Source organism: Pteronotus mesoamericanus, unplaced genomic scaffold, assembly GCF_021234165.1.
Source record: "Pteronotus mesoamericanus isolate MK-2021 breed Mesoamerican mustached bat unplaced genomic scaffold, CSHL_Meso_final contig_20, whole genome shotgun sequence".
Lineage (NCBI taxonomy): Eukaryota > Metazoa > Chordata > Mammalia > Chiroptera > Mormoopidae > Pteronotus > Pteronotus mesoamericanus.
The window spans coordinates 94,694,324-94,715,101 of record NW_026555085.1 but is presented as its reverse complement, the minus strand read 5'-3'; the positions used below and the strand labels follow the sequence as shown (position 1 = coordinate 94,715,101).

At 42.8% G+C, this 20,778-nt stretch overlaps 1 protein-coding gene across 1 annotated transcript in view; it reads right to left on the bottom strand.

The window, feature by feature from the left end:
- The window catches only part of PLEKHG1 (pleckstrin homology and RhoGEF domain containing G1), a 156,983-nt gene that overhangs the window by 83,204 nt on the left and 53,001 nt on the right, over window positions 1-20,778 (bottom strand). The window contains exon 2 of the mRNA XM_054570111.1: window positions 2,768-3,273. Coding sequence (XP_054426086.1) covers window positions 2,768-3,175 — 408 coding nt within the window. The 5' untranslated portion in view covers window positions 3,176-3,273. The remainder of the gene's footprint in view (window positions 1-2,767; window positions 3,274-20,778) is intronic.

Here is a 20,778-nt window from a genome sequence, read left to right as displayed (position 1 = left end):
TGTATAATGAAACCAATCTCACCAGAGGCTGATTGATGCAAACAGGAGTTAAGTTCCTAAGGTATCTCATCAATGTTATAATGAGACAACATTGAAAGAAATGATGTTATTTCAAGACCTTCAGTAACTGGTTACTCTTAACAAAGGAAAGAACTAGATAAAATGAGTCTAACCATTCTGTTAAAATTTCAATCTGGAGAAACAGAGGTGGTCACACAGCAAGAGTATGTGAAGAAGAGACTGAAACAGCTAATCCCTGCTCTGAAGAGGTTCTGAGTTTTTCTAGTTAGAGGAGGTGGGTGACTAAAAGCCTTCAGTGACTTCTGGAACAGAGCAGCACCTAGTTCCTACCTGGGTGCCTCCCTCTACGTTTGGGACATTCTCCCCTAACTACCCTCCCTCACCTCACCCTTCCTCCTCCTTCCTCTCCCACCTCAAATTTTCAGTGGATTCATTAGAAATAATCCACCTGCATTCAAAATAATAATGTTGGAATCACCCATTTAAATTTATTTCCTAATTAAGTTTCTGCTGTGGTGAATTGACTCATCTGATTATTTTTCTGAAAGGCCTTAGGTCAGACAGTATGGTTACTCTCAATTAGCAAATTTAAAGGAGGCCGGTGATAATGATAATTTCTATTTATTAATTGTTTACAACAGTGCCAGACACTGTTGTAAGTGCTTTTTTTAATATATGTTTTTAATTTTTCAATTACAGTTGACATCCATCATTATATTAGTTTCAGGTATACACCTCAGTGATTAGACATTACATAACTTACTCAGGGTTCATTCCGATAAATCTCACACCCATCTGATTTATAAGGGCTTTTAATATATTATCTAATCTAATTCCCTATAATAATAACCCTGTGGGGCAGGTACTATTAGTCTCATTTTACAGTTGATGAAATGTAGGCGCAAATTTACAGTCTAATACAGCAGTCAGCATTCTATGGCCCTGGGGTCAAACCTGGCCCTAAAGTTTTGCTGGAACTTCCACGCCCGTTCATTGACATAGTGCCTATGGCTGCTTTTCAGCTACTATGGCAGAGCCAAGCAGTTGTGACAAATTTCAGGGCTCAGAAGGCCTAAAATACTTACTATCTGGTTCTTTATAGAAAATATCCATTAGCCCCTCATGTAAAACATGGTTAATTCATGGACAAAGAAAAAAAGACAAGAACATCAGTACAGCTTGAAATAGAAGAAACTTTCTTAGCAAATATTCTGTCTTGACTGTCATTTCTTTTATCACCAAAAAGGATTTATTCAGGAAAAAGAAAGGACTGCAATCTGGAACCTGTGGACATGGTAACCTATGCGCAAGTTCTCTTGATCTGTTTTATTTCATTCACATTTTACCTTATTTCTTCACAAATAAGATGTATCAGCCAGCCCAGAAAAAGCGAGAGAGTTAACGGAATACCAGTTCAGTAACTAAAGGCTCCTCTCTCAGTATAGCAAGTTTTGATTAGGTGGAAAAGTTTCCAAGAAAGAAAAGGGATAAACCAAGAAAGCTTTGACAACAATAAATTTCCTAAGAGGTTGTAAAATTTTTGGCAGTTTCACAGGTATTTCTTCTTGAGTACGAATGACATCATTGTTGAAATTAAAAAACAATTGGCCTGGTTTATTCGACATTTGGTATCACATATTGTTTTGGTTGCGCATAAATTGATTTTTCTATTTTTAATGGGAAGTTATGTCATAACTATTTTTAGTAGGCAATGTCTGGTTCTATTATTTGTGAAACTCAACACACAATCATGCCTTAGATTTTTTTTTTGATAACCTATAGAAATATATGTATTTGGTAAAGAATATTCTCATCAGCAAATGTTCTACTATATCCTGAAACATTTTTGATTAAAAGTCTGAAACAGGATGTAGGCACTAACAAATGAAAGAATTTGGTATATTACTGGGCAGCAAAGTGAGTGTAGTTTCATAATATATAAACTTGCCTTTGAAATATTAATATTTTAATCATTAATTGAGAATGAGTAATCCTTATTCCTTAAAAACCTACCTATAAATCAAAGTCAAATTAATAACTGAATTCTCAGATATGGAAGCTGGCACATAAGCTGAATCAAATAATTTACGCAAAACTGTTTACTCTAAAAGTGAACAGAAATTCCCAAGACAAAACAAAGCCCACTGTTTCTTCACCACGTTCTGCCAAATGCCAACCGATACAAAGAACCGCGTAGAACAGCACTTTCCAAGCTTGTCTGCATAGTTAAATCACATGGGATCTTTCCCAATCCCGCCACCCAGCCACACCCCAGGCCCGTGAAATTACAGTCTCTGGAGGTTGGACGCAGGTATCAGTATTTTTGGAAGCTCCCAGGCACCAGCAGAAAGCTGTGATTAAGGTGAAGATAGCCTGATGGGCTCAGTCCAGATACACCTGACACCTGCAACTCAGGAGGCCCGAAGTCCTACTGCATCCTCTGTCTACTCCACTATCTGCACTTCGATCTTTGGTGTAGCTGTTAATGCAATGCATTGGTGAACACACTGGTATCGTCCTTCTTGCTCCCAACACATAATCAATTCATTAACGCAAATATTAAGAGGATTCTAACATAATGAGTATGGCCCTAGGGTTTCTCTTAAGTTATGATATGTTTAAGTGTTCACACCACTCCTGCATCTTAGGAGACAACACATCCCCAACACCTGGCTTTGCTCTTTATTTTACAAGCATACTTATCCTGAATGACAAACTTTAAAAAAAAAAAAAAAGTTGGTCTTACCTCTACGATGCTTTTTAAATCTTGCACGTAAGTCCTTTCAGTCTCCAGGATTTCCTGAACAACTCTATCCACGTAGAGGAGCTTGGGGCTGGTGGCTGATTCTGCACTAGTTTTGGTGGCCCCGTTTGCCTCCACTCTCCGCTGGGTCCGGGGCTGCCTCTCGCCACCCGCCTCTGTGTTCTGTTGCCCGGCTAGGCTGTCCCTCTGCAGCTCGCTGCTGGAAAACGGCCTGGCTGGAATCAGCTCTAGTTTTATGGCCCCTGCTTCCTTATCCTGGGGAAACAAGCCCAAGTGGCTATTTGAAACTAAGGTCATTCGGCTGCCAAAGGAACCATGGCTGTCCCGGGAAGAAGCTGAGGATGATGTGGAGCCGAAGCTGACTGGGCGGTCGCTGTCCGAGAGCTCCATGGTCTTCAGTTCTTGGGAATGGGAGGGCTTGGCTATGGTCTTGGGATCTGGATCTTCGGTTACAGCTGATGGCACTTCAAGACGCAACTGATGGACATCTAGATATAGTAAAAGAAAAAAAAAACAAGGACAAGATAAGCAAGGTATTTTAAAATGATATTAAACAGAAGATTTAAAGGGAGTTAAAACCCAGCCCAAATATAGGGTCAAAAACAAACAGGCAGAAAGTTGGTTATAAAAGGACATGCAAAGGTACTGTGGTGAGTTCAAGTTTCTAAAGCATCACCTGGGGCCGTGCTAGAAATGCAGAGTCTCAGGCACTGCCCAGGCCTACTGAGCATCAGTCTGCATTTTGACAAAATGCCGGTGTCATTTGCCATTTCCAAAACCATTGCCTCAAAATGTGACCACCTGGGATGACTAACAGGTGCAGGTCGGTCCCACTTTTCTGTATTAAAAGCTCAGCGGCCAGGGCATAAGGAATTTATAGCTTTAACAAGCTCCACAAGTGATTCTTATGTCCTTAAAACATGCTCTGTGTGATTCCTGTGGAGTCTGGGAAACACTTGTTCATTTTGGGTATCTCGCCTTAATTCCACAAAATTTTAAGCCTCTATTCTGGAACCACAGCTACTTGACTTGATGGATGCTCACAATTTTACGTTTTACAGTATATGGTATTAGAGAAATTATTGCATGGACAATATTTTTCTAATCCTGGGCAAGAAAAACCCAAATATTAAAACCCACACCTCCTTTCAAACTCACCCTCTCACTACGACATGTCCAAATCTCTATGTGAAAGCTGACATTCCATTTGTGGTGTATATAGAGTTTTATTATAGAGTATACTTGATTAACCACAACACTCCCCGTGTAAAGTTAGATAACATGACAGTGTAACCATATAATTAAGTAATTAATAAATATAGGAATTCCATTATGAGACAATTATGTATTTTTAAAGAAATGGGGCCATCTGTGTTTGGAAGAGGGAACGAGAAGAGGATACCTGCAAAGTGAGAAGGTCACTTAATTACCCATAGCACTGAAATCTTGGGTCCAGAAGGGCCCTATATGCAATTCAACCTTTCAAAAGCTATTTTCGTGACACACACAGTTTCAAACTTCTTCATTTATAAGGCAAGATCAATATTTTTCCCTCTGATGCATCCCAGGTTTATAGAAACAAAATGCCTGGCAATAAGCAGTGTGATAAAGAAAGAAATTGGCTTCATGTTGGTAATTACCTTTCCACCAAAATCCATGTTTATGGGGTTTGTTTAGAAAATAAGAAGAGTGAAACTAATATTTGGAAGGTTCAAACAAGACAAACACAATAACAAGAATTAGATTAATGGTCACTTTTCAAAAGTAACAGGAATTTGGCTTGACTCTACAATAAATGTCATCAAATAGCTGGTACCAATACTTCTAGAATAGAAAGAACCCACCAAGTCTGCATCCTTCAACACCCTGACTTTTTCTAGAGAGTTTATATCTGTGGCAAATATGAGTGCCAACTTATAATGCAAATACTAAAATTGTTGAATCTAAAATAAAGGAACTAATTTGGGTCAAAAAGGAAGAATGGTAGAAATGTGTAGGAAATGAGTAATTTATCAGCGTAACCGCTACCACATGGTATAAGTTTGCCACATATTTTTAAGGTTTTGCAATAGTCTTTCTGCTTGCCCTATAACAACTTTATGGCCTGTAAAACACGGACTGGTTATAGTAGTTAAAATGCACTTGCCCTAAACAGCATGCTCCAACTTGACAAGAAGCAGCCAGGCATTGAGATAATGCTTGCCGCAAAGGATGCTTGCCCACTTTGGAGACTGGTGCTGAGAGAGTCGCGGGCAGTTCTAAGCAGGAGCAGATACAACAAGGTTTCCTTCCTATTGGCATCCACCATAATCATAATCACGAGGTTACCTCACTTTCACAACTGGGCATTTACTTGGAAAGTATATGAGGATTCTTTAAAGTCCCAAAGGTCGAATGAGGCTATGAGTTAGGACCAAACAGAAGCTGGATATACTGTATATGAGAGCCGGGGCCCCCGGAAGGCGCTTGATCAACCCCCCTTGGTAGATCCAGATACACGGGTCTCCAGGGCAAGTTCTGGTTTTCTGACTAGGCGAGAACCAACCTTCTCTCCAGTATAGAAAACTACATTTTTATAGTAAATGTAACTCGTGGCAAATGTTCACCATCTGAAATGGTGAAAAAAGAACACAATAGAAACTCATTTTTTCTTTTTAACTTACTTTAACTTTAAGTTAGCCAGCCAATATTGGGACCGAGGGATGAAAGAGGAACACAAAAAAAATGCCAATGTTTTTAGAGGAGTCTGTGTTGGGCCTCTGGGGATGCCAGTGCCTTTTACACTTTCAAAGGTAGGGCAGCATGGGACGTGAGACTCACGTCAACAGGGGATTGCTTCGTGGAAGAGTCCAACAGAAACATGAATTGGGCCCTGTTCCAAAGAAGCATCCACATGTGACAGTACCAGGCCACGCAAAGCTGGTCCTTGAACAACACAGGTTTGAGCTGCATGGGTCAACTTATATGCAGATTTTTTTCAATAAATACCTGCACTGTCTTTGATCGGCAGTGCAGGTCTGCGAATACAGAGGGCCGGCTGTACGCATTGATCTATGCCATCTTATACAGGAGACTTGAGCATCTGTGGATTTTGATATCTGAGGGGGTCCTGGGACCAATCCCCTGCAGATATTGAGGGACAATGTAAGTTTGGGGGGCATTAAAGGTTACATGCAGATTTTTGACTGGGCTGGAATCGGCGTCCCTAACCCCAACACTGTTGAAGGGTCCACAGTATCTAGGCCCCTGCACCGAGCGGCCTATTCTTTAGATTGCCAACCAGGCACTTGAGAAAACAGAATACCTGAGATATCTCATAGCTCTACAGCCAAGCTTACTGCCCCAAATTAAACACCTTCCAAAATTACCAATAACAGAAATGAAACATTTAAAGCCAGGTTGTATAATGGCATATAATATGAGGCTGCATTTGCTAATGGATACCATTTTTCATGTTAATTCATTGCTTAGAAGATAATTATAGTTTTCTCAAGTCAAGAAATATACCTCATAAAAACTGTCTAGTCTTGTTCTCATTTCCCTCAAAATAATTTAAGATTTCTACCCTGTCTGGCTTATTTTTCCTAATGCAATTCTCCTATTTTTAATGTTTATTTCTACAGCTGCACTGTTCAACACAGCAGCCGGTGGCCCCGTGGGTCTATTAGACACTCGACATGTAACCAGCCTGAACCGTAAGGCACTATATTGTAAAATACACACCAGATTTCCAAGAATTAGTATGCAGCAAAGTATCAAGTACCTCATCAATAATTTTATATTACTTACATGTTGAAATAATATTTTGGAATCGTGGGTTAAATAAAATATCTCCTTAAAATTCTTTTTATTGGTTTCCTTTTACTCTTTTTAGTATGACTACTAGAAAACTACAAATTATATATGTGGCTTGTATTATATTTTAGTTGGACAATGCTGATGCATATTCTAGATAATTCTATGATTCTGTAAGATTCATATTTACTTTCTTATCAATCTTTGTTTAAATAATAGTGAATGGAGAGGTACGTATAATTCAGAGTTTTTCCTTTTTTAAAACTCCATTCATTAGTACACAATGTTGTTACGAACTGACCAAAAGGGAGCTGGGAGACTATCCCTGTGTGCCCGATATTGGGGTAATTGATTTCCCACAATAAACTGAAACACGAGCTAGAACACGGTAGAGCAGGAAAGCTGTTCCCTCTTCCTTGAGTGAAAGATATTGGAGGGTGGTATTAACATTTGGGTAACTTGATGCTTCATTTTCCCTTCCTCTTCATAGCCTCGCTCCCTTTCTTACCAAATTCCACACACAGGGCTAATTACACAGCACCTTCTGTCAACTTGCCAAACATTACTAATTGCCCATGTTGGTAGGTGTTTTGACCATGGATACCTTAACAGAAGCTGGTTCTGCCCGCCTTGAGGCTCTTGGTCCATCTGACCATAGGCAAACCTGCAGGTGTTGGCGGTGCCTTGGAGGTGGAGGGGACCTCGGAGTCCTAATGATTCTTAAGACTAGAAATGCCATCAGCCAAAAAGACATCACAGTAAAATATTCCTTCTCACGCCATTTTCCATTTAAAAAAATGGCTACACAGCTTCCATGTAGCTACACTTTCACACATTTCACTTCATGACAAGTCCCTCTCTCTGTTTCTCAGCAAAAGATCTTTAATTCCTTGGCTTGCCTTAGTTTGCTCTTCCAACTGCCATTATTTTAATTGCTCTCCTTTGGAAAGGCACTGCCAAAACCCAGAGCAGCTCTCCTTGGCTCCTCCTTGTCCCTCAGGCTGACTTAGGCAGAACTTTCCAGGGCCAGTCAAGCCCAAGGTGCCCGTGACTGTGTTCACGTGTTGCGGGGGGACTGAGGGTCCGCAGCCTGTCACAACTCCCCAGGACAGCTTCCCAAGGCAAGGCCGAGCTTGGGGCACAGCTGTGGCTGAGGAGCTTTCGGGACTTCTACCTTCTGCTCAGTGCCATTCTAGACCATGAATCCCTACTGAGTTCCCTGCCAGGGCAATCAGGAAAATCAAGGGAATGTGTTGTGCGCAACACCAATGAGTAACTAAAGTTACAGTAGTTCCCTGTTACACTGTCTGCCACTTGCTCAAAGAGGGAGGGCATGAGAGAGACTACGATGTAAGCAAGAAGTGATTCTATCAGCAGCAAAGTTCATTTCTTACAGAGCCAGTCCTTGGTAGAGCCTCAAAGGTATGAAAAACCAACTTCACAATTAAAAAAAAAAAGTGAGAGACCCAAATAGCCTTTAAGAGTCAAAATTATAAGAAATATACACATGTTTATATTTCAAAGACAACAGCAGGTATTGGTATTTGAGGGGAAAGGTCCCCTCCCACACACCTCTGGGAGTGGATCGCTCACTAGGAAAAAGTCCCCAGAGAGCAACATGAACTTCCACCTCTCGGCTTTCTAAAATACCCGGCCTTATTCTGGCATAAAGGGCAGGGCCAGGACTACGATTCCGCATGTTCAATCCAGGAATGTGATTTTCACACTTATTTGTAGCTGTTAGGTAGTGAGGAAGTCAAAAACCTTGTTAGCACATTAATTTGTTAGTTTGACCAACGTTCTATGGTTACGCAAGATGTTTACATTAGGGAAAGCTGGATGAAGAGTGTATAGGAACTCTGGATTTATCTTGGCAACTTTTCTGTAAATTAAAAACATTTTCAAAATAAGTAGTTTAACAAAAACTCTTATGGCATTGAAGAGTCAGCAAAGCTGTTATCGGACTGGGGACCAGGCCGGAGCAGGTCTGCCTCGAGCCGGCCTGTAGTGTGTCGGCTCTTGACTTGGGGCAGGAAAGAGTTCATGACCGGAGTCCAGGTGATTCTGAGAGCACGTTTGTTAAACCTGGGTCCAGGGAAGCAAAGGGAGGGCTTAGGATAGCAGAAGCAACAGGAAAGCGTCTGGGCAGGGCTGCTTTGGCTCATTGAGAAGTCAGAAAAGGAGGCCGTGGAGACAGGCCCGGGGTTGAGCCTGGGATGAGCCACCGCTACCCACACTGCTCCCCCAGCTGCAAGTCTTGTGGGTCCCTTAGAGTTTAGGAGATGCACGCCTGGGGGGAAGAAGAGGGGAAGGGGAAGGTGCCAGTGGGCTCTGGGGGGCGGGGGTGGGGGCTGGTGGGGGAGGAGGGACAGCGCAAGGTAGGATGTTTGTTTTTGAGGGTTTTTCAAGGCTGGGAATCTAGGGGAGGCCTCGGGGCAGATCTCAGCAGAACACTCATCAGTTGGCCAGGGGTGCCTGTCAGGGGTCCTTAGTCGTTGCAGCTGGTGCTGGCGGAGGCTAGCTGAGATACAACTGAGCTGAAATACAACTGAGGCCCAGATGTTATCTCTAGGGAGGAAAGGCCAGGGGGGCCTGAACCAGGGACCAGCAACACAAAAGGTCAGAGGGGTCCAGACCGCATGGCCAGTGATATGCTAGGGGAGGGCAGGCCACCCAGGGGTGAGGTCTGGCACCAGTTGTGCCAGTTTCTAGACACGCAGGGACTTCTGCTACGGTGACCTTCTGTACCTGGCGGTAAATTGCTTGGCCAGTTTGTTCAGTTATCTCAGTTTCCCCATTCCACTTGCCAAGGAATTTGCCGAGCTTCGTACTTTCCTGCCTCATAGCAAGCATTGGAACAAGAAGATGAAGAATAGGAAAGACGTTTTTGCAAAAATGCTCTTGTTAAAACAAGAAGTAAGAGGTTGAATGAAGAACAAAAATACCTCCAAGCTGTGGAGTCTGATAAATATTCAGATAATTTGCTAATTGATTCCTAAGCTTGTCCATGGGAGCTGAGTGGTATACAGGCTGCTGCAGCTGTGTAGGGATTAAGCAAGACAGTTAATGCAGCAAACGTATTAGTTCCATGGCTTTATCTAGGGGTGAGTCCAGAATCTATGGTGGAAGGCACAGGAATGCGTTTTGGTTAAAAGAGGATCTTAGGGAATTCCCTTCAGGCTTTTTATGCATATGCAGCTGTTTTTTTTATCGTTACTGTGTGCACTTTCTTGTGGTGGTTTAGTGTGGGAGGCGAAGGAGAGTATGGGGTGAAGTTAAAGCTCAGCTATGGGCTGTGTCTCCACTCTCACAGGGGACTGTTAGCTGTCCACCAAAATCCACGTCCCCTTCTTCTTTGGTAAATAGAGCTCCAGCTGAGCTCACTTCCCAGCTTCCCTACCAGTAGGTAAGGCCATGCGGTGAAGTTCTCACCAATGGAAACGATGTGTGTCCTGCTGGGGGTCTGTTTCTCAAATATTAGGCATTGTTCCATCATTTGCCCCCCTTCACACTGGACCCCAGAAATGGCAGGGACCTTGTCTAAACCACAGACATGACACCAATGCCCTAGAGCCGCGATTTTCAACATTTTTCATCTCATGGCACACACAAACTAATTACTAAAATTCTGTGGCACACCAAAGAAGTGTACTTTTTGCCGATCTGACAAAAAAGGTATAATTTTGATTCATTCATACCAGACGGCTATTGTGTTGGCTGTTGTCATTTTTTAATTTGACAATCTAAGGGAAAAGAGGTCAGCGCCCGGCTCCATAGTCAGGTATTGAATGTTCTAAAAATTCTTGTGGCCCATCGGTTGAAAATTGCTGCCCTAGAGTAGGACAGAGCATGAAGACAGAAGGAACCTTGCAATCACAGGGTCCAGACAGGCTCTGCGCCATCACCTTAAAAAGTCTGGTCATCCTTAAGCTGAAGTGCTAGAGAAACCAGGAGTGAGACCACACAAGTGTGTAGAGAGCTGCTCCAGGAACCTCAGGTGTTCTGGCCACGGCTGTTTGGGTATTTCTAGCAGGCACCCAAACAGCAGCGGCCAGATGGGCGAGAAGCCCTCGGGGTGAGAAGCCCTCGGGATGACAGCACTGTTATTTCTGACAGCACCTTCTTGAGTTCCTGAGTCAAAACCACCTAGCAGAAGCCTTTCCTGAACTCCTGACTTACAGGAACCTTAAAAGATTATAAATGACTTTTACTGTTTCAAGCGCTCGAGGTTTTGGAGTGATTTGTTACGCAGCGAAGGATTACCCAGTCTATATTCTAACAGATCAGCACTGTATGTTACGTCACTCCTTCAACCCTCAATCAAAATTATCCTTAAAAACAAACAAACGAAACAAAGTCTCAAAACTCATTCACACGTCATTGCTTTAAGAAGTTTTATACATGGAAAAAATAAACAAAAAGGTTAGGCAGCATTGTGGTCAAAGTTGAACTGTGAATCAGATCAGAGATTGTGGTTTCTGATTTCTAGTCTATTTTTCCTTGTACTTGCATATAGAGTCATACAACAGTAGGACAGAAAAGCTTAGAGATCAGGAAATGAAGGACTAAACATGAGCTAGTTACGGAAGGCCCACAGTACCAATGTGCCAAAAGGACCTACACAGTGTGTGCACGTGTCGAAGGGAATGGATATGTGTCCAGCTGTGTGTGTAGAAAGAGCCCAGGGCACCAGCCAGGAATGAGGCTGTAATACAGCACTCTCTCCTTTGGACAGACAGTTTGTATGTCTGCCCTGGCTCTGCAATCTTTGTACTGCAATCTTTGGGTTTCTGGTTTTCTCATGTGTAAGTTAGGCAGCTGGACAATATGACTCCCTAGGTCCCACCCAACCTTCAGGATGTGACTCCAGACCTGAAATAACCACATTATAATGCTCAGCTGCATTTGCTGCCCATTGCTGGCTGGGACATGGCACAGGGAAGAACCACAAAATAGCAATTTTCTCCCACCTCCTACTAATGCCAGGTCTTGGATAATGAAATACATATCATTGACTTTCCAAAGGCTACAAAACTCTATTTTTAATTTAGGCTAAATAATAATCTATACTCCAGCTTCACTTTGAACAGCACCTTCCTGTGGGTAGAGAACTCTCTGTCTCAGGGCAGCGCCTGAACAACGGGAGTGATGTGCCCAGGCTCTGCCTGTCGCGAGCACGCTCAGTTCCCAAAGCGTCCTTGCACAGTGGAGACGAGGCACTCGGCTAAAGGACGTTTTCTTTTAAAAAAAGAAAAAGGAGGAAGAAGAGGAGAAATCCAAGTGACTAACAATAGCACACTGAGTAAATAAATCCATCCATAAAGTACACTGAACGTTTTCTTAGAGAAAAAGGAGGAAGTGAATTCAAAGTGTCTAACAATAGAGATCTGAGTAAATAAATCCATCTGAAAGGGTCAATATAAAACTATTAAATGTCATGTCCTTTCATAGGTTTCAGGGTGTCGAAAATGGTCATAATGCACAGTTGAGTAAAATGGGTGATTTATAAAACATACGTACAGTGTCATCCCAATTTTGAATTTAGAATGTCACTTATTATCCACACTAGAGAAAGATCAAAAGGTTCTATAATAAAATATTAACATTAGTTTTTACGAAGTAAGATAATAGATGCTTTTACTTTGATCTTTAGCTGTAAATATCACTTTTCTTCAACAAGTGTATTACTTTTATAATCTGAAAAAGTTATTTAAAGAAATTCAAGTCACATCCTCAATTTGTATCAAATACTGACATGTTTTAAATTAACTAATTTTTTATGTTCAATATAATTAGGGAAAGGGAACATGTAATATATACATCTTTCAAATATATTAGTATCAGTAAATTAAAATAATAAAACAAAATAAAATCAGATTCCAATATGCAACAGCCTCGAATATAATCCATGCCTCCTTTTCCCCAATTATTCCTCCTAATGAAAGTATTTCTTACTAATAAACACTCAAAATGGAGACTGCATTTATTTAGTCAACTTTGGTTACCACTGGCCTCAGACTAAATTTCGTCACTACAGTTGCTAAGCCTACAATTTGCAAACATTGATTCTGTCCCCCCAGCTAAGCCTGCATAAGCCTCACAAAGAAAGCACATTAAGACGCTGAGGACTCGATGCTGAGCAACTTAGGATTTTAGTTTTCTCCCCAGAATCACAAGGACCAGCTCTCTAGATATTTCAGCCTAACTTTAAAGAATGACCAAAACCCCAGCAAAACAAGGCAAAAGCCATTTAAGGCAGTCGGCAGTTCAGAGGGAGGAAAAACAGAATCACCTTCTAGACTAATTCCATTGTTGGAGGACTCCTTGCCACAGACCACATTTATAACAGAACAGCTGTAAAGAATCCAGGCAAGCTGCTGTCCCTGCCGAGAAACCCCCCTGCGACAGCGCTCACCGCCGCGGACCAGCTCCCTCCGCCCCACGAGGGAAGCTCCGAGTTTGGCCAGGCGGGCACATTCACGTTAGCACCTACCTGCGCTCTCCCAGGCTAAGCCACAGCGTCCGCCTCCAGCTGATGCAGTGACCTCACTGGAGGCTCAGGCAGGTAAAACAAGAAGCTTTTACTAGTCTGTGCAGCTCCTTCCGTGGAAATATTGCATGAGTCAGCTTTTATCTCTCAAAACCCGACACACAAAGGCTTTACAAAAACCTGATTTGCAACTTTCTCACTGCCTTTTTCCCCCTGGTGTGCAGACCACAGGCTTCAGCATCACTGAGAGCCTTAAATGAAACATGACATCATTCAACTGAGAAACAGGACAATAGACAGCACTGTGGGTAACTTGAAAATGCACACTTCGCTGAGCAACACCCTGCGCCTGCCATTCTTTTGTGGACATCAAATACAGCCCTCGCTGGCCTACAGCTGCTCCGGCTTTACCTTCCTGGCCCTGCCACCGTTCTCCTTAAAGTCCACAAAAGACGCAGGATCTTTGGACATTTCCAAGTTCACTTCCTGAATTATAAGTTTGTTTCAAAGTAAATGGACACATCTTTAATGTAAGTTTTACAGTGAAGTTTGGGGGTGGGGGCAGGGCAGTGAAAACGCTGAGTTTAAAAAGTTTGGAAACTGAGTTTCTGTTCGTTAACGAGACATTTAACGTGGTTTTAAGTAAGCTAATGAAATAGGAATACATTGAAGCTTGTCTTTGGTTAAAAACAGTATTTAAAATCCATCTGAAGACAAATATCTAAAATGTAAACTTATAGGCATTTCCTAGAAAACAGCTACATTCTGCGGTTTTATATTCATAAATACTAAGAAGTAAAGACAGAATGATTAACTCCCAACTTTAGTAGGATAGACCTTCAAATTATTTTGGATTTTGATATCCCTAAGCCCACCTGTCAGTCTTAAAGTAGTGATATCTTTAAAAAAAAATATTCAAAGGGTTCACATTTGAAAAAGATATTGAGTTATTTAGGTGAAGCTCTTACAAAAATATTATTGAAAACAGATACCAGTGCACTAGGGAGCTGAAACTCAAAATATAGATTATGCCTATGCATAGACATCTAAAACTCAACTAAGAATCAAAATCCTATAAGTACAAGTTCCATCTAAAGCATTCATTTGTGGTCCTGGAAAATAACATTAGCTGATCGCCTTTAATAGAACCATTTCTATCACACCTATTAAGTGATTTTAAACTAACAACATAATAGGATAATTTGTTTTAATGCCTATTTCCTTCAAATAAGGCTGAACATACACAGGGCTATTTAAGTAAGCTATTTGGATGGAAATCTATCAGTCAGTTCAGAAGACAACTTGTTGCTACGATTTCTCCCCCCAACAATTTAGCAGGAGATGGAAATTACTATGTTAGGGTGCTCAAAAGGCAGCTTGACAGGAAGGGTCCTCCATGGGTTGTGGGGACTCAGCCTCCATTCTGAGGATCCACAGAGATCTATCCTTCCACCCAAATGACATCCCCCAGACCCATGTTTCTACTTAACTAAGACTCAGCTCAGATCTTACAAGCTCCATCTGATCTTCCACAACACCTCCGGCCCACTGCTCCATCCCTGTGTTGAATGGCTGTTTACTACACTTAAAGTATCACGTGGTCTCACACTGAATTCTTTCCTAATTGTCTCTCTCCTGCCTGAATTGTCAGCCTGTGGAGTAGGGAGTCTCCTTTTCCTATAGATTAGATACCCAGGTGGCAGATACAAAGATCTCAATTCTTAGAGAGGTGTCTACACAGGCTGCTGGCTTCTTGGCTCATTTGCTTTGTGCAAATCCCCAGACCGCAAGTTAACTACTTTTATCTTCCAATAAAGTATTCTTGTACAGTACTTGGATTTTTTTTTTTTCTGGCAAAGAAACATTTTTTTAAAAGCCATTTCTGAGAGAGGCTGTATATACCACAAATGAATAAAAACAGCAAAGCTACTTGGAGTGTGGATGCTGGGCAATCTGTAAACTGCATTGTATTAGTGACACTCAGCTTTGAAGTGATAGCACAAGCCATTTGTGGTCTCCTGGGCCAGCCACTTGTTAATTCACCTGTGATTCTTGCTTTAGTAAAATCATCAACCTGAATCAGTAAGGACCTTTCACATCACTTGCAAGTAACTGAAACCAGCCTGCATTGCATCCACAGTCAGGGAGGGTTCATACCATTTTGAATGTTTTATTTTTTAAATTAGAAGGTTGTTTTTTTTTTTAGAGCAAGAAACACACACACACACACACACACACACACACACACACACACACACTTTTTTCTTGGTTTTATATTTATCCCAGTACTAAGTGTTTGCTGAATGAATTAACAATTGAATAGTGTATAGGGTCCTGGGAGGGACAATACAGACACATAATAGAGAGGGGGGAAAAAAAGGAAAAAGAAAGTTACATTTCTTGAGCAGCATTCAAGGCTCTCTCACACCTGGGCAGAGGAGCCTCCTGGGCCTCAGCACTCCCTTCCGGCCTCTGTTCCACCCTGGCTCTGCAAGATTCTCCTTCTTGCTCTTCCCTTCTCGTGTCCCATGTACAGGTCACAGTGGAGTTGTAACGCCTCTGGCAGGTGGCCGGCTCATTCCTGATTCTTGCCCCTGGACTTGAATGCCTGTAGCCACATGCAGCCTAAGACATGGCACAAATGTGTATCCTTGCCGCTTCTTGCTGCGTAATGTATTTGGTAGTATTCACAGTGAGTGAAAAGTAGGCTTGTTTTTGTCCAGCAAAATCTTTTTGTAAATAATTGTGAGACTGGCCGCAGATACAATGCACATTTGTGCCTTGTTAGGTGAAAAAGATAGTTAATGGAAAACAGCTCTCGTGAACCTCCCTCGCAGCACTGGTTACACAATCAGGAAGCAGGCGTGGGACCCAGCACCCACAGGACAGGTCTACAGCCAGCAGGACACACTCCAGCCTGCAAGCTCGGTGCAGGCCAGCCTCGTGGCCTAATTGGAGGAGGACCAGAGAGTCCTGCCATTGAAAAACATCCCTTTCTGGAAATCCACCATGGGGCCTGGAATTCCACTATGGGAAACCAACTCTTTTTGGTTTCAGGTAAAAGTCCTAAGACTCTAACATCATTTGGGAAGGGCAATAGAATCGTCGTCACAGCAGTGTGGGTTAGCCTGCGCATCCTTCAGGGGACTTTCAGGCCTTTTAGGGAGGAGGCGGGAATGTCTGAAGGGACAGGGGAGGCAGAGGGGGCGAAGTGCAAATAGCCTGTGGTCCTACAGGCTTGACCAGGTCTGACCTAATTGAGATATTTTGCTGGCTTTGCAGCCAGGCAACAGCTCCAAGAAGCGGTGCAATGAAGGATAAAAGAATGGTCCAGAGAAAGAAAGAAAGGCAAAGGCATGCATATACTTTACAGGCTCCAGCAAAGATTCCACTTCATACACTCAATATTGGCTAAGGCAGATTTAAAAAGGTAATTTTCATTTTCAGATACAGAGACACTAGACATTATAAGGGGTATTCCAAAACATACCTCACATTCTATAGATAGAGCATGACAATTTAAATGCTGGAGAAGGGGGTGAACCTATTTCTCTTGTGATTTAAGACACTGGCATTGTGACACCTGCCCCAAGACAAATGGTAAAACCAACTGTTTTTAAAGCGCAGGACACTGACAAAAGTTCTTAGTTTTTTTTTTGGTTTTTTTTTTTTTGGCCTATTAGAACTTTTTTCTCTGAAAGACAAAGGCATAAGATTACATTTTCTAAGCGCATACCACAAGGTGAATGATAAATACTAAAGTCCACTGCATGCCTAGAGGTGTCGCACATCCTCATTGATGTCCCATTGGAGGACACGCTGACCTTCATCCTGAAACTGAGATGCAATGTACCAACGTCCTCTGCATTGCAGTGTTGTTTATTGAAAATCTATAGACACTCTTCTAATGCCCTGCTGTAAACCCCGAGAAGGTCACCAACTATGAAATCTGCCTTGCTATTGTTATACAAAGCAAACTATATATTTTATTAAACAAACAAAAAAAGCATATCTGTTTTTTCCCTAAAGGACTATTTCCAAAGAGAAATAATGTTAATGGTAAGGGAGTTTGTCTTCACAAATTTAAAAAGTGTTTCCTCTTGGCAGAAGACATAGGTCTAAGGCAGACAATAGCACCCAGGTGTAGGAGAAATTAAGTGAAAGTACTGTTTTTTGCCTGTCCTGGAATACTGAGTCTAACACTGGAAACCAAACGATAAATAATAACTAGTTACCAGGACTGAATTTAGCCAGCTGAAAATACAATTTCCTGTCCCCTATTAAACTGATGCATCAGTATGGAGGCATGATCACAGGATTTTAGAAAACAAGCACACAAAGCCTGTATTCGCAACACTTTTTCAGGGACCCCCTTACCTTACAATCAAGTCACGCTTTACTTCGTATGTATCAGTCGGCCATGAAAACCAACAAGATGGCCCAGAAGGGCACAAGCCCCTGGTCTCCAAAACCTTGTGGTTCCAGGAGTTTCCCTGTGGGCGCCTTTCTCTGCCTCTGGGACAATCATTGGCTCTATTTTCTGCTCTCTTCTTTTATTAGGATATTTTGGTCTTTATTATCCAGAGACAATGAAATCAAGTCTTGGTTTTCTTCTGAACTAAACAATTTTTAGATATCAAGCAAGCAATGTTACAAATAGCCTCTGGCTTTCAATACGAGATCAGTCCCATCTTTAAGGACACCATGGGAGGACTCGCTGTGCTGAGCACAATGACCTAATTATCCCTCCAAGAATGCAGTCTGTTTCCAGACACATTTTTTTCTAGGAGATAACCCACATCTAATCCATTCATAACGAAAGGCATTCAACACAATCTATACTTTGAAAACCCTCTTTAAAAAATATACTCCAACTTGGAGAAGGAGCTTGGACACTCTGCTGAAACCCTGCAGCAGTATTTTCCAAAGCAGCCACTGAAATTAATGTCTTTTATAGATTCAGAATACAACCACGCAGGTTCGCAACCTTTGTGTGAGCTTGCAAAACCCTTTCGCATTTTAGCAGAGGAGACGGGCCAGCCCCCTCGGCCGGCCTGCCCCCGCCCCGCAGCCCCCAGGCGACGCCGTGGCGGGGGCTCAGCTCGCAGGTTCTCTAGACCCTGCGGCGGTGGGTTTAGGGACGATCACCAGAAGCAGCGCAGGTGAGGATGTGAGCTTGCAGGGCAGACGCGGGCAAGCCACTCTGCGGCCGAGTCAGTCTGTGAGCTGCTCTGACCCTTCCCCGCAGCCGCGACCACGCTCCAGGATGGCCGCCCTCCGTGTCCTTCCCCCGGCCCCCAGGCCGCTGTCATCGCACTGGCTGACGGCTGAACCGCCCGATGAATGGTTCGAGAGCAGACGGATTTCTCCCGGGGGGAGGCTAACTTCTAGAACCAAAGTGGGTGGTTTGAACTTGTTTTTTTATTCCTTTGGCCTCTTGAACCAAGTCATGAGGACAACCCCATTCAGGAAGAGATCTGTAAGAGGCCGAACAGTTCCCACTTTAGGGAAGAAGAGCTTAACTCCTCTCTGAAGGAGCTGAGATGACTTAATACCTTCCAGGTTTTTTTATTTTTAACTAAAGGCGGCAACAAGAGCTGCTAGCCTTAGGTTTATTATGCCAGACGTCTTAGACACCCGTCCGTGCCTTCTAGAGCTCTGGTGCACACAGCGACGCCCACCTGACTTTCTCTTGACTTTAAGACCATCAACCCCTTTGTCACCCTCGCTACCTGGGGACCTGCTCAACACCAGGCTCTGTGCTGGGCACCGGAAACAGACGTGGGCTTTGCCTTCTGGAAGCTCCTGTCGAGCAGGCTTGGCAAGGACCAGGTAAACCACGACAAGTGTGGCCAGTGCTCCGAAGCCGTGTGGGATGCTGCAGATGTCACAAGAACTGTGCATTAAGCCCTTGGTCTATTTTCCTAAACTGTCTTTCCCCCGGTTTCACACCGCCCTTCACATACTATGAAAAGAGGACAGAAACCTTATGTTGACAGTGAACTCCAGCTAAGCGAGGCTGCCTTCACTTATATTTCCTTCTCCAGTCTTGGAGAGAGAGCTCTGTTGGACTCGTCTTTCATCTTATATTTAATTACTTGGTATCCAAGCTGAGAGCCAAACTTGCTGAAAGTTTTTGTGAGTCCAAACGCTTGCCTAATCCCTGGTTCCCACAGAGGTGCATGAAGTAACTTGTTTATGTTCGCAGAACAAAGGAAAGGAAACAGAGCTCTCTGTCAGGCCACGGGCTTCGTCTTAATTAGGCCAAGAAACAAGTGTAATCAAATGTATTTTGGTTTATTCTGAATAAAAATGTTCAAATCCTTTACAAGTATATGAAAGAAAAAAAAAGAGAGAGAGAGAGAAAGAAGGAGAAAAAGCGCAGACATTCATCCAGAGGTTTGAGAGGTGGGATTGTGGGGGAGTTCCCTCACTGTCATGCAGTCTCGATGCTTTCTTGAACGAATATGTATTATTTGCATCATTAAGGTAGAAGGTGAACAGAATAAATGGATGTGATGGTTATTCCCCATGTGTTGACCACCCCCCTTCTCTGCCTCGCCCAGGTCTGCGCGCCCTGCCCGCTGCTGGTGTTTGGCTAGTGGGGTTTGGCTAGTGGGAGATACCAACGTTACAAGGCAAAGAGCAGAGGGAAACAGACTCTGACCAGGTAACTCAATTGGTTCGAGTGGCATCCCCTTGCGCCAAGTTGCAGGTTCCCTCCCCAGTCAGGGTACATACAACGATCAACCATTAAATGTGTGAATAAGTAGAACAACTTCTTTCTTAAAAAATGTAATTAATAAATTTTTTTTTTTTTTTAAAAGAGGCCAGGGAAGTAGGGACATGGGCATTTCTTCCTGCTCCCTGGCAGCGGTCGAGTGCCCAGCATTTAGCAGTGGCCGCAGCCAAGGCAGCCCGGCCCCCATGGTTCCAGCGCTCATTGGACTCTCTCAACTGTGTTGTTCCCTTGTCCTTTGGGGGTTCTGGTGGGCTGTCCTTCAGAACGATGGTTAAAGTTTCCTGCTGTTGCTACAGCCCCTGGGTGCTTCCCATTCCTTGCGGGCTCCCTTTGCCACACCCCCTTTAATGAATTAGCTCTTGCATGAAACTCTCCATTTGGACCAGCTGAGCTACTTCTGTTTCTTGCAAGTTCCTTGACCGATACAACTTCATACTAATTCTAGACTGGCCTGAAATGCCGATAACAGTTTGACTTCACATGCTTAGTCAGAATGTTGACTGTAGCATTTTACTGCCCAATCTTAGCCTCTTTTTTGATTTACAGGCTTGATTCAGGCCAATGCAATGAATTCTTGATTTGAACCTATCCAATGCCAGAAACACATTTTGAATTTGCTATCTTCTGATATACATTTACTCCATAAATATTTATTAAGCAGCTACAAAATGCCAGGCTAGGCCTTAAGCACTAAAGGTACAACAGTGAACAAAACAGGGAAGAATCCCTTGCCTTTTATGGAGTTTATTTTGAGGAGGCGATATATGGATTGAAATCCTAAGATCACAGTATAGCAATACTCTGAGGTTTTCCAGTCTAACTTCTTATCTGCTGTGTGAATCGTTACTCATCAGCCACGCACAGTCTCTGCTTGGATCCTGTCAATCACCAGGCATTTGATCCCTGCCCAGATAGCCAGTCCATCACACTTTGGAGCAGTTCTAATCTTTCAAGTATTTTCTCACA